Here is a 15,395-nt window from a genome sequence, read left to right on the forward strand (position 1 = left end):
ATTGGAAATGGTTACTTTTGTTGTTGTATCACATTTAATTTAATATAAATAAATTTAAATTTAAAATAAATACAAAATTTGTTTGTGAACAAAATTAACCTACCATAATTATTTTGTTCATGGATATTTTCTAAGGTATTAAACTAAAATCTCCAGTTGCACTGGTTCCCTGGAAAATTTAGAGTTGAACCTAGGGTTCCCCTGTTCAGTATAATTATTGTAAGGACTTAGTGCATGAGTACAGTCCGGCTTTTAACACTGGATCTACTGATTTAGACCTATTCACTCAGGACCTGCTGCTTACAAATGGGCAACTAATCCCAGAAAATTGCTATACTTTTTCACATGATTTTTTCTTATGTTGTGTGTTGCATGTGCTGTACAGCACTTTGAGATAATTGAAATCCTCAATAAATAATCATTAATATTTGATTATTTCTGATATTCTGTCTCTCCATTCTTGCTTAAGAGCTACTATGTGTATTATAATCATTCAAGACATTAAGTATTCCTCTTTGATGTTGGATTTGGTCTTTGATATCCATGACTAATGTTTCTATTTTGTGATAAATTGTTGGTGGGCTAAATTCTCCCACCAAATTCTAGCTGTCTAGATTTGAGAGAAAATAGATGTTACTATCAAGGGTCTCATTTAAAAAAAACAAGGTCTGTATTATACATGATAAAAAGTATTCCTATATGGCTGCTTCCTATTCTGCAGAGAACAAAATAAAGTGGGTTTAAGTGTGTTATGAAGGAATTTCTGAATTGCTGGATTGGAGTAATGAACTAGGTAGAAGCACAAATTAAAGACAGTATTTCAGGTAAAAAGCCCCAGCTTTACACCCCTCCGTAGAGGTGTCATGACATGTGCTGTTGGATATTGTATTGACAGTCACCATCATCCCCAACCTCCCCTGACTGGGCGCCCAATTAGAACCAACCAACTAGAACGTGTGCATAGCTATGGAAGAGGAAGTTCATGTGAATGTTTGGACACCTGCAAGTATGCAGGTGAGTTGACAGTGTAGGTGTCTGCAGCACATCATGTTCATTCATGTTGAGCAGGCTCGACTCAAAACAGGCAAAGGAAACTAAGGAAGACTTGGCAATACCAGTCTCTGTTTATTCAAAGCTTTGTATTGCTAACTGCATTTCATAAGATCTCCCAGTACAAAAATGACAGTACAAGGGACATAACGCTTTCATTCAGTTTCATTCAAAATAAACTAAATAAGGTAAATTTGACAATACCTCAAAGCTTTGTACTATTAAATATTCCATGTACAAAATAGATCGCAGTTAAACAAATATTTATCAGTCAAATTGAGGTGATGAAATAAAAGCTTTATGTCAAAATTGTACTTAGAATATATAAAATATGAATCTACAGTAGCCTTTTGAAATTTTGTTTTTACATGAAATATTATGAGTTTTAAAACTGTAAAAAAAAAATTACTAGCACATGAGTAGTTATTCTCCATGGTCTCCGCTTTGATAGGCTAGAACACGAAATGTCACCATTCCGTGAGGAAATGGGGGTAATTCCCTTCAGCAGAGTCTGATCTGATGTGGACTTCAGAGAAGAGAGCTTTTAGGGTGCATTGTGGGTGCCCTCAAGTACCCTTTTAAAACACAAATTTAGAAATGGAACACCCTAAGCCCTTGTAGACTTGAGCGGGAACGTGCATTCGAAGGGTGCAAGACTGCAAGTGTGCATATTGTGACATGGCCCTCTTATTGAGTTGTCAGTTTGCATTATCTAAATCTACTCCCTATGAGTATAATCAGGAGGGAGATGCAGAACTCCAGATGGACAGCCAGTAGGTACTGGCTGAGAAGCACCCCACTTGAAATGAAATGGCCAGTCACCCTCCTGTTATGCTACACCCCTGGAGGACTTGTCATTGCACCTCGCATTCCAACACAGTTCCCATTTAGCCTATTTATCCAAGCCTATTTAATGCTGGTTCACAGTCTCCCCAGTTCTTCCTGGCTAGAGCTACTCCTACTGTATATTTGCGATTACTTTCTACTTGGTTTTTGGCCTCGTGATCCTGGTCTGTTTTTCAACTACGTCTCCTAGTTTTGGTTTTGTACTTTGATTCACATTCTGGTTTCGACTCTCGACTTCCTCACGACTTACAGCATCACTTCTGGTTTTGTACTTTTGCACCGGCTTGTCTACCTTCGGCTTTTGGACCTCGGATTGTTCTATCGACTACGCTTCTGGAGATCTCCCTGGTTTTCTGCATAGGGTCCTCACCACTAATTCGTAACACATGCCTCTCTAAATGTACTCTAAAGGGCCCAGCAACTAAGCTTAAAACTCATTCAGGAGGTGCTGAAGAGATGGTGGCTTCATCCAGTCTCCAGAGAGGTGCTGTAGTGGGTGATGGTTCCTATGAGTATAATCAGGAGGGAGATGCAGAACTCCAGATGGACAGCCAGTAGGTACTGGCTGAGAAGCACCCCACTTGAAATGAAATGGCCAGTCACCCTCCTGTTATGCTACACCCCTGGAGGACTTGTCATTGCACCTCGCATTCCAACACAGTTCCCATTTAGCCTATTTATCCAAGCCTATTTAATGCTGGTTCACAGTCTCCCCAGTTCTTCCTGGCTAGAGCTACTCCTACTGTATATTTGCGATTACTTTCTACTTGGTTTTTGGCCTCGTGATCCTGGTCTGTTTTTCAACTACGTCTCCTAGTTTTGGTTTTGTACTTTGATTCACATTCTGGTTTCGACTCTCGACTTCCTCACGACTTACAGCATCACTTCTGGTTTTGTACTTTTGCACCGGCTTGTCTACCTTCGGCTTTTGGACCTCGGATTGTTCTATCGACTACGCTTCTGGAGATCTCCCTGGTTTTCTGCATAGGGTCCTCACCACTAATTCGTAACACATGCCTCTCTAAATGTACTCTAAAGGGCCCAGCAACTAAGCTTAAAACTCATTCAGGAGGTGCTGAAGAGATGGTGGCTTCATCCAGTCTCCAGAGAGGTGCTGTAGTGGGTGATGGTTCCTCCTGCTTTGAAAACTAGGATCCTGCAAACCCACAATGGAAACCCTGAAGTGGGCCACTTTGGGGTTGCTAAGACCATCTGGGCTTCTACTAGGATCAAATCAGACAGGATATTTTAGACTGATGCCACCCATCTCAGGTTAAGTAAAGAGACAGCTCACTTCTTTGCTGCCAGTCAGTCAAGAGGTCCAGGACGTAAGTACAGGCAAAACTATGACCTAAAAGCGAAACGGAGGCCCTTCAACCCTTAAGAGGACCAAAGCAGATCAGGAGTCATTGCCCCAAACTCAAAGTGGGATAGACCATGCAATATTGTTGAAGTGATGGGTGAGACCAGCTTTTCTCTGTGCTTGCCCTGATGGAACCATCAGGTTGTGTTCCACTGGGACTACCACTGAGTAGAAAGATGTACCCTTTGCCATCTATAATTCTTCCAGTCTGGGTCTCCTCCATCCCAGGCCTCTTATTGTTGGGGATGTTCAACTTCCTCCCCTGTCTTCCCCTACAAAAAGGTGGGTAGACATTTTGATTACTTTACCATATTGGGTATAATGTGAAGCTCCTTTTCACTCTCCTTGACTACAACACACAGCTGTTAAAGATTAAAGGGAATAAAGCCCTGTGAGCTTGCAGAAGCTTCCTCTGGTGGCTTCTTTCTCCACTCCATGGACACTATGTGAAGGGGAAAAAAGTTAGAAGAATTATATGCTACAGTATAGATAGGCAATCAGAAATCTTCTTTAGTAAAAAGTTGCAAACAAGTGTGGCTTTTCAAGAACATGCTCAGCAATGCACAATGTCTAAATGTAGGCAGAATTACTTTAATTGCAGTCAAACCAGCCATTTTAGGAGTTTGAGGCTGTATCAGCAAACACTTTGCAGATATTCTTGACATTACATTACATTACATAGGCACATAGGCATCTGGTGCACACAGACTCCACATCTCAGGCTTTTATTACAGTTATTAAGTTCAGACATTCAATAAAATAAAGTTTTTTCATCATTTTTCTGAGGTGACTGTATGAGTGGTCCCTGTAGCCCTGCCTAAACTAAAGGCAGTGGTCATGGTGGTGGACATGATGTCCCGTGCTTCTAGTTTAGGCAGGTATACTGGACCTCAGTCAATGGATTTCTTTCGCATGAAGCCTGAGAAAGAGGTCAGCAGTCTACCAAGGAGTATTTCTTCATATACTGGGGGAATGAGCTCTTTTCTCCTTAGCATACACCTTCACAAATCTTCAGTATTAATTCCTTATTAATCTTCATCTCACTCTCCCTTCCACTGTGTAGAAATCTCACCAGCCCTTCTCTTCAGTGGGCATATATATCATCTATATCGAATATAGTGAGAAACTGCCCCCTGGATTCACCTGATCTGATCAAACTCTTTTCTTCAGTGAGAGTCACACTTCTGAGTTACAATCCTCAGAGTCGTGAAAAGACTAATGTTTTGCTCGCTAGGATGGCCTTTTATACCCTGAAAGGAGCACAAAACCCAACTATCACTTATTAAGCTTCCACATGGAGCTACAAAAGAATGTGAAGTGCGTCTCATTAAAGTAAGTTCAGTTGCTGATAACTGGCATTTGCCCAATGCACTGGATCCTGTTCTGTCTTGACACTATTTACAGGATCTTCCTCCTGCTCAGATCCACGGTGCCTGTAGGGCTGGACTGCTCCTGTCAAATCTGTGTTGCACAGTGCTTCTATCACAGCTGTCTGCATTGAATTCAAAGGCCCTTTGGATGATAACATGGAGGGGGGTACCACTGATAGAGATGGAATTCTGGAGAAAAATAATAATTATACAAATGATAATGGTTTTATCTTGTTCTGAGTTAGAAAAAATGCTAATTAAATTTTTAAAAATGGCTCACAAAAATGTGAAGCAATTAAGCATAATTAATTCATTGAATAAAGAAAACATGCAAATATTACATCGGAATAATCTTGCAGTACTAAAAAGATGCATTTGCCACATGTGACATTTATGATGCTTTTGATAGTGGAATGAAAAGTGTTTGTCAGGAAAAAAGCCCCACTGTCACATGCACAACATTCCTCTAAAGACATGATGTCATAAATGTTGTAAAAGCTGTTTGGTTTGATTTCACTGTGTGCAGTCAATGGGAAAGGAGGATATTGATTTACTCTCTTACAAATGTCAGATAAATGATGAGATGCCTGGACATGACAGATTGACTTACAATAAATAAAGTCCCCCTGTGGACACACGTTTTTACATCTTTCAGTGGCATATTACACACAATTACCTTAATATGAATAGTCTAGAGATGCCCCCTAACCTATTACACATAGTAATTTGACTCCTCTAGGAACCCTGCATAACAAGATAAAAAGCATTATACAATTCTTTCCAACAAAAAGTTAAAGGTAAAAACACAACTAAAGACTTGGTGAAGAAAATACTTATACAATGGAAAGATATGCTACAAACTATACACAAGCACTTTGGTGCTTTCCAGATAAAATATCAGAGGCCATCCCACGGGCCCTCCCACAAAACCAGTTGCACTGTATTAAACTAAAACTGAAAGCAAACACAATAGAATCGGAAATGGTTATTAACAGATGTATTTAATCAAAAAAGGAGAAAATCAGTCAATTGGTATACTAGTTACAATTATCTCCTTTTTTCTCTTACATGCTTTACTTATAAAAACGCCTTAAAGTGGCATCAGTATTCTTTCACATATCTTAAAATGCTATATATAACATTATTATAATCAAAAGCATCACAGGAAACTTATCACTTTCCTATCAGGAAAATGACAAAATCTTTTTTTTAGCAAGTGACAGGTGACACAGCTAAATTAATTTGGCTGATTAACATTTGTCACAACAGGGCTGACCAACAGGGTGAAAGTCACAAGATAGTGTTGCCTGTAGCCTCTCAATGCAATCCAAGTTGCACATTAGTGATGCAATCTTTGCACCAGAATACTGTCTTGTTGGATGTGATCCCTTTCCTCTTGAACAATCTAGACATGTGTGTCCCTGTTCACCGTTCTTCACATGCTATATGTATGTAAATGAAGCCGTTACTAATACAGTATATGCAGCATGAAGACATGCATTGTCTTGCTGGAATGTTATCCCATCAGGATCAATCCACAGGAAGGGCCAGAGGTGAGGTGCCAAAACTAGGTCAATGTAGCAGTGCAGTCAGGCTGCTATCAATCACTACAAGTGGAGTTCTGTAGCACCTACACCTTCCTGCTGCTCTGCTGGTGAGTACCCCTGAGTTATAGCTCCAATTTACAGTACCAATTGCATTGAAGTGCTTAATAAGCAGACCTTGGTTGTTCCTTTCAGTGTTTTCCTTTCTTGATTTTCACCAGGCTTAATAAAGCATCTCATCACTTCAGCTCACTAATGGGGTGATTCTTGTACTATGGAGCTGCAGATACCTACACACAAATGGGATGTGTGTGTTAATGTGTTTATGTATTGCAGATCCGATCCTCCTATATCATCCTTAATACAATGTGCGGAAACAATAGAAAAATGAAACACAATACCTGGGTATATAATAATTGGAATTAAAATGGAATAAATTATGCTTAAGGTTAAAAATACACTAGGAAGTCCTCACTTAGAATTTTGTGTTCATTGTTGGTCACCAGACTACATAAAAGCCTTAGAAAGAATTCAACAGGAATGATTCCTGGTCTCAAAGAATATCTCTTTTTTATGGCTATGGGAGCTAATATTTTATGAAGGTTCTGTTCCATTGTGTGATTGTGATTGAAGTGTACAGTGTGGCAGCTGTTTAAGGGACAGGCACTGGAACATTGTTTGGTAAGTTCCATTACTTATTTGAGCAAGCACTGCCACATCCATACATAAACAGTGGCAAGTCTAACCCTCGTTACAAAATGTTAATAGTTTCTGTTGTTCATGTCATTTTGCTTTAATTCTCATTCTGAACCCCTTCCCAATTACAGTGATGTCAACAGTCTGCCTAACATATGCTGGTCTCATACAACCGTACAGCATTTACTGATGTCATGGTTATACCGTATGCAGCAGTTTGTTAACAGTTCCCAGTGGTGCAGCATTGTAATGTCAGCAGCTATTGTAATGGTTAACTCCCGGGTCAACATTTTATGCTTCCTTAGTTTCCAACACTACCTCTCATATTGGAACAGTAATTCTCCAAAGAACAGACACCTTCCACTCCATCATGTTTAAAAAGTATTCTATACAATTTTGATTAGCATTATATTTCCCCTGAAAGGCTGTCCAGGGATCAGTTTCACAAATGACTTCTTGGTAGGAGTCTGAAAAAAGAGAATACATTTCTGTTGCATCTTTTAGTGTCAGATACAGTGCAATTACATGCCCTTTTCTGAACAGGATCAATCTTCTAAAAGAGAATGATCTCATTTTTATTTCTGTACTTCTCTAGACATTCATACTATTTTTATTAAAGTTCACCTTTAAGAGGTGATAAATACATTTTAAATTGTTACTATTTTTGCATTTGGCCTTGATTGAAGATAAATACTTATCTTCAATTCATTTCAATTATGTATAGCATAATTGATTGAGTAGTTGCCTTTATTATGCAGATACATTGAGGAGCTCCAGAAAATCTTTTGGTTATACACTAACTTAAAACACATGGAGAGAGTATAAGTTCATTGCTTTGTTAATTGTGAACCTTTTTATATGAATAAGATAATACCTAAAAATAATAATTGTTTACAGCATTGGAACTTGTATATTGCAATAGAAAACTACTTTCATACCAGATATTTATCACATATATACTGTATGCAGCCAGCACTCTGATTTGTCACCTTATTCAAACCTATCCCTTTTTATCTTACATTCGTTGATCACAAAATCTGGAAATGACAATGGACTGTGATTGTTTTCTAGATCACATGACATCCTTGATTCCATCACAGCCCTTTAGCAGGCACACCCATGTAGCTACGGGAGCTCTCACATCAGGGAAGCCAATCTTAATTAGGGTACTGAAGAGTGCAACATGGCTCACATCAGTGAACGCATAACTCACATAGTCAATGAAAACAATTAATAATTGATTACGAGTCTCCTGTCCTGACTGGTTGCTTGCAGGTCAGCTAGCAGGCATGACTCCACTTGACCTAAAAGGCATTTTGCAATTTGACTTTCTTCTAAATTTTAATAATTTAGAAAATGTTTTCATTTATAGGGTTAAATTATATAATACCACATGATATATAGTTGTATATACCTGTTGCCTCTGAATCTCCATATCAGTTCTCACACAGAACAGGGATTATACATTCACTGGCCACAATATTAGGAACTCCAGTCAAAGGTACGGTCTCTCTGTTGGGGAGTGCATTTCTGGCATGCAGTGCAGTAGAACAGCTTCTATCAATTTCCCTGGCCAGGTTAATTCACAGATCACAGTCCTACTGAAAGCTGGAGGAGCAAATGAGATGTACCTGTACATTTTAATCTCATACACTGCGCCACCCATTACAACTGAAGAAGGAAAAGGAAGGAGCTGCAAATACTTATGAATCTTATGGCTAAATCCTATTTGAACTGTTTTTCCTGCTTGCAGTGGTCCTACACATTAGTTAGTGAGAGTGCATTTAGTGTTCTGCTATATCTGATCTCTTTCTGCCAATATGGGGTGGATTTTGATTGAAAACTACTTCATCAGAATGTATTGAACCATTAAATAAACTGAGCTCCATATTAAATCCTACCCCACTCAGTACTGAGTTGTGGAGGTACAACTGCTCTTTAGAACAAAATTGCATAACATTTCTTAATCCCTTCATCTGGGTATCCTGACCTTCCCAACGCATGTTAAAACATCTATTTTGTTGTTGTTCTCGCTCCTGTGATTATCTTTTAAATTCTTTACAATTTTTACTTTTCTATTTAAGATAGGAAAGTTTTGTTGCCACAAGTTTTAATGTCACTAGGGTTTTTGTTGTCTAAAAGGAAATGACATCACACTGGTACAGTAACTGCAACTTCAAGAAGACTGCAGGATAAAAATACCCACCCCCACCCAAAAAAGATTTATTTTATCACAGATGGTTATCAGTATTACAAACAGACCACTTAGCTCGTTTGACCCTTTATGATACAAAACATGACTGTCATTTTGTTCAGGGTTGTCATTATTGCTGAACACACCGCCGTCTCATTTTTATCAGACAAAATCAGATGTTTTCCAGGAACATAGGGCCCTATCATTATTTTACCCTTAGATAAACGTGGTGACGCATCAGATTACTTCTTTTCGAAAAGAACTGAACTAAAACGCTGAGGCACGTTATGATAACCTCAACTAACGAAAAGGACCTGGCAGATTAGGGAAAATCGATTAGGATTAAAATAATTAAACGAGTATTAATAAATGTTAGTATAGTGAGTTTGAACAGCTCTTTTGAAACTTCTGCCTTCTATCTGTTCTCATCAGATTCTTTACTACATTCCCGAGACAAGAATGAATCTGAATGCGAGTATGAATTAGGGTATTGAAGACTAAGTATTATGCATTTTCAACGTCCGTACCATTGACCATCTTCTTATTAATGGGTTCCTGTCGTTGAACCTCTGAAAGTACCTTGCGAGGATTACTGTTTGTGCAGAAGACGTCTTTGGGTGTCTGTCAGTATTTTAGCAGAAATCAAATACAAGTTTGTGTTTAGAAACCATAATCTTACATATGCTGTCTCCTCAGCGAGACAAATGTCAATAAAATGCTCTAGGACCAGTGACTTCCCACCTAATCGATGAGTTTACGTTTCTATAGTACCGAAAAAAATATACATAATTGCTTCAAGCACTCATTAAACATTTTTACATTATAGCGAATGGATCACTAATAATTCCAAGACACAATTTAATGCCGTACTTCATTTCACCTTTAAAGGTTAATAGCTGAGGAATTACAGAAACGGTAATTTAGAGGAGATATTAACCCCCAGTTCTTGAAAAAGTAATGTGTAGTCTAAGGATATATAATTAACCCCCTCCCCTACGCTCAAACACTCCCCTGGAAAACATAGCTGTATTATTTAATCAATTCACGTTAATGTATAATTTGGTTTAAAGCAAACGGCAGATTAAATTGGAAAGAATAGAAGAAGACAAGGACATTTTTAAGGATCGTACATCTGCCGCATTATTGGCGCTACGTGAGAGCTGTTGTGTCCTGGTCTCGATCCAAGACTGGTGCACCTTCTGTGTGGTGTCTGGATGGTCACCTCGCATGTTCGCTTGGGCTTTCGCCGGGCCGTACTGGTTTTCTTGCTCCCTGAGACATCCTGTCTAGTTTCACTGACGATTATAAAATGTGCCTGTGTTCCTGGCGTTCATTTCAAGCGCAGCCCTGCCTATTGCCCTACGTTTCCAAGAATGGCTATGGGCTGTGTCGACCCTTCCCAGGAATACGCGGTTTTCTCGTAATGGATGGGAAAAATCGAGTTAACGGCGCTAGGATCCTGAGGAGAGCGATCCTTCCTTCCCTCCCACTCCTCCGTCTTTTTCTCCCAAGCCTGTTTTAAAGTCTCTGCCAGACTCAGGCTCACATGCTACTTCCTGGATGGAAGAATGGAAAGCTTCCAGCTCAGCTCCAACTATTCCTTTTCTGTTTTTGCAAGAGCCGCTCCAGCTCCTCTCTGCATGGACTATTGCTCCTGCTAGTAGACAATTCTTTTATTTTTCTCCCTCCACACCACCCGCGGTACATAAACTAAAGAGGGCTTCATCACGACTCCTTTGCCCGTCATGAATTTCCGTGAGGATATGAAGAAGCTGTTTGCATGAAGGAGATTTTAAGCAAGTAGGACTGTGTCTTTGCCATTGTAACTTCAAGAATTCCTCGAAACAGAAGCTAGCATTTGTTGCTGCCGAGTTACATCTGGCCCCGCGGTTTTGCCTCAGTAACTTGTTTTTTCTCTTATTCGTTTGCCTTTGCTCTTTTTTGCACGTTTAACTTTTGTCAGTAGTTGGCTTTTGTTGCTCTCGATGTGTATTGTGACATGCGGAGGCTACTGGAATCGTGTCGCTGGTGGATCTTTTCTTTGATTTTGTCTGCCTCTGTGCTTTTCTGGGCCGACTGTCATCCTGGTAAGTAAAATACTGGCGCACACCACAAGTTTTTGATTTTTAGTTTTCTTTTAAAATTTTGATGTAGTATTTTCCTAAAGTGAAATTATACATTGTGCAAAAACACAACAGACAACAGAAGGTCTCACGCTTAAACGGCCCTTAACAAGAAAACTAGTCCGTAAAATGAGTTACTTAAGAACACACACATACAGTACATATACATGTATACCCTTCTTGGAAACCAAATTTCAGCTAAACATTTCAGTAAAGTTTTAGAGAATGCAATGAATTTGACAGCATTTATTTTTTATGAACTTTTATCACTGTAGACTAAAAATAAAGAACTCCAAAAACACAGAATGATAACGATACTTTCAAGCTGCAGTTCCAGTGCTGTTACAGCTGAAAGCGCATCCCAACCGATTCGTTACTCGCAACATCCTTGGTTTAGCGAGGAAATGTTAACTGCGTTTAGATTATGTACGCGATGCAGAACGGCATATTGTTACATATTAGTTATATTCTAGTTGTAAGAAGTGACAGGAAATGGCATACACATGCAAAGCGGATCGTTCTGCTGTAGCTCAGCTCCCTTAAGCACTGCAGAATGGTTCTAGAACCTAGAGATTTTTGAGAGGATTTTTGTTCCGAATCGGAAATTGATCCTGCACGACGACTTTAGTGAGGAGACAAACCTTTTTGGTGCCCTTTCCTGTGCAAATTCCCGTAATAGTCATTTGTTTTTTGGCGCAGTGCTCTCCTAAGCAGAATTTAGAGTAGAGTGAAGCAAAACGGAGCTAGCAGGGGCTAGCTTTTATCCGTTACATTCTCTGTTTCTATGCAGCTGTGTATATTTTTGAGTCTTGGAATGGTTTTAGATATATTGAATCGATATGTTGCGAGGATAATTCAGCCGTTACCAGTTTACAGAGAAAAAAGGGAGGTGGTGTGTGTGTAGGGGGTGTTATTGATTGACCATCCTTTTCGGCTGACCTTGACAGAGAGACGAAACAGATTCCCATAGTTTTTAAATCTGCGAGAATCGAGAGTATACCGAACAATTCCAGAACAAAAATAATTACGCACATAGAAATTTAGATCGTAATAGACAGGTTTCTCTGAAATGAATGTTGCTGCGTGTTTGAAATATGAGCTGTGGCTTCTAAATATGTTAGCTTTGATCAAAACAACACAAGAGGGTTATTAAACACCCCTTCTCTTCACGATCAGAACTACCCCATATTTGATGTATTATGTAAGAGTCTGAGAACATATGGAATACTGAAATAGCGTTCGCTGGGTTCATTTTTGTATATTGACTTATAATTGCCAGAACTTTGTCTTTTTAACTCTTTATCGATTAGCCATGAGTAATACGGATATGTACTCTTATCTCTTTCCGAGTTTTTAAGTTCTAGCACACCGGTCTGTTTTGTAAACCCATCTAAAGGAAAAAGGAAACAACATCGCATAACATAAGTTCATTTTGATTCATGGGTTGGGACTGATAGAGGGAGCAAAGTAAAAAAATGTTTTTAATTCTGTAGCCCAATAGAAACTTGATGAGTTCAGCCCCCGATCCTGGTAACTGTTCTTTTCCTGTCTTAGAATATTGTACTCTACAGTAATCACATTTAGGAGACACAGACTAGAAATATATTAGAAAAAAAACACGCTCTGAATGTTGGCTCCCAATGACATTCTCGCAAGTCCTGATGCATATTGATGGTGGTTAAGTCTGGTTTAAATTAAGCGGCGAAATGTGTAAGAAAGATCAATTCTTCCTTTCTGCCCATTCCCGCGTCTATAAGGCGTGCTGATCAGGTCGGCGCAACACCGACATTATTCCGCCAAAATATTTTTTGCCCTGTCGGAAAACCAGCATATTTTGTTTAACCTACTCTGAACGATCGATGTCGACTGTTCGAGTTAAATCAAGTGTTAAAAGAACTTTGGCTTAAGTTAATTGTAATGAAAGTAAAACCAGTTTTAAAATTATTCCTAGTGATTTTGACTTTATAATGACAATAAACGGAGTTGTTCTTCTAGAAATTAGTGGGGAAAAACTTTAACAGAGTGACCCACTTTTAAAATAAACCTTTGAATGTTTCTCTCATGTCATGAGTAGGCTAGATTTCTTCAGAATATCTAGAATAGTTTTTAAATAAATAAAGCTTGTATTTTGTTTTACATGTGAGTTTATTACATGAGAGTTGTTTTTTCACAAAATCCTTCATACTATTTATAAAAATACATTTTTCCTTTACCATGAAAAATACTGGTGTTAAAATGAGTAGTAAAACTCAGATTTGTATATTATTTTTTAAATTGTGTGTGTATATATATATGCCGCCTCATTTTCTACTTAACACCCTTTCAGCACTGTTAAAAATAGCCTATGGTCCCAACATTGTAGAATTATTCCTCATTGCTCTTTCCAGGCTTTCATCAGGCAGCCTGTCCTGGATAATTCCTAAGAGTAATAAATCAATAGGAAGATTCCAAAACAGTGCAAGGGACAGTGCGGGAATTTCTTTATCCAACACTATTAGCTTCATTTGAAAAGTGATTAATGTTCAAATAATAAGACACTGTCACAAAAGGACAGATACCACGCTGAAGGACATGGTTTTAAAGATATCCTTGTCTCTCTCTCTAGGTCCCTAGCATGTGTAGCTGTATCTTGTGGGCTTTTGTGAAGGTGCCTGCCTAAGTAAAATCAGTGGAATGAAGAACAAAAGAAACAAAACTATTCATCCTCTATTTTTTCACCTTAAAATGTGTGGCACTTGTTTTATTATGGTAGCTGTAAAGGTTCCGTTAAACCTTTTGCCAGAAATCCCGGCTGTCTTGGACTGAGAATTGCAATAAAGCCTCTCATTGTATTGTTTGGACACACAGCCAATTTTAAACAGCCCTTGCTCTTTAGAGAGTGACAAACGGAGAAAGAAAAAAAGATTTTGTGTGATTTCATTGTCATTTTACCGAAGTACTGTTTATCCAATAGAGGAAGCTGCATAGCATTAATTTGGAAGATGATCTTCTGATAAATGTGGCCTGTATGAGTGCATTTTTATGTAACACTATAGAATGATCGCTAGGATTTTACAGTGTCTTATGGAAAATAACATACTATCTGAGAAATGATTATGATAATGTGACCTCATCTCTGAAGAAAAGCATGGTAAATGGATGCAATTAATCAAAAGAATAAAAAGAGTAATAAAAAATGAATCCTTTTAGAATTCTGAATTTTAGTGCTTCTTTTTATGCTCTTGAAAATGGGTATCACTGTACTCTACTTTTTTGATAAGTGTAATCATGCTGACTTTGCAATTGACCTGCAAAACAGCTGTAGTAAATGCAAAATTGCTGAATACAAGACATTTCATTCTATAGAGGTACTCTGGCCCCAATATTGCACCTGGATTTAGTAATGCATCCATATGTTTTTTTGAATCGCATACATTTATCTATTTCCATATAAATGTTTTAGTACAACTTCAATTACAATAGAGTTGTTTACCTAAATATTTTTCTAGAATAGTTTCATGAAACTGATCTTCATTGTTTGAGAGGCCTGCAGCCAAGTATATTCTCTTTTTCCAAAAGTTAAATGCCGTTTTTTAAAGATACTTTGCAGTAACCTGTTTTTATCCATGCTCAGGAAAGTGGGACTTTTAAAATTCCCGCTGTGTGATGGTAAAGGTTGACATTGTAGATGATTAGATGTGCACCTGGTTTCAGTAAAAACATTATCATAATCATCATCTTCATGAGAAGCATTTGTCTGTATAATGCTGGACATAACTAGCTCTAATACCTGCCAGGTCTCTTTATCAGATGCAGGTCCTGTCATCATTTTGTCGCATCTTAACCGATAGATTAAAAGATATTTGGATTTGCAAAGTTAACTGTGTAGGTCTCTGTCAGACTGCAATAAAGATGTGATTTTTAAATTAAGAGTTCAGAATAATGAAAGAGGAAGGAAGGCTTTTTAGTCTTTCTTTGTCTTGTGTTTTGAGAAAATAAGCATAAGCTTCTTATTAGCTAAAAATCTGCGAATGATTCCTCCCTTGGTCAACTAATTCTTTCCTTAATCGGTTTTAGGCATGTGCTTAAAGACTATAGAATGTGTTCACAGGGAAATAAGTAACATTGAATATGTTACGAAGATTCCAGACTGCTTCCCTTTCTCTCTTCATTTCTTTAAAGCTTAATGGTGTGCTGTATAATTTGTTTCTTTCAACAGAGGGCTCTCAT

General features: G+C 38.3%; 1 protein-coding gene across 1 annotated transcript in view; it reads left to right on the plus strand.

Annotated features, from left to right (window-relative positions):
• The first annotated feature begins 10,571 nt into the window (after window positions 1–10,571).
• ptprga (protein tyrosine phosphatase receptor type Ga) overlaps window positions 10,572–15,395 on the plus strand; it is a 259,162-nt gene continuing 254,338 nt past the window's right edge. Inside the window, exon 1 of the mRNA XM_015347265.2 lies at window positions 10,572–11,150. Coding sequence (XP_015202751.2) covers window positions 11,063–11,150 — 88 coding nt within the window. The 5' untranslated portion in view covers window positions 10,572–11,062. The remainder of the gene's footprint in view (window positions 11,151–15,395) is intronic.

The sequence above is a fragment of the Lepisosteus oculatus genome, chromosome 4 (genome assembly GCF_040954835.1).
Source record: "Lepisosteus oculatus isolate fLepOcu1 chromosome 4, fLepOcu1.hap2, whole genome shotgun sequence".
In the NCBI taxonomy this organism is placed as follows: domain Eukaryota; kingdom Metazoa; phylum Chordata; class Actinopteri; order Semionotiformes; family Lepisosteidae; genus Lepisosteus; species Lepisosteus oculatus.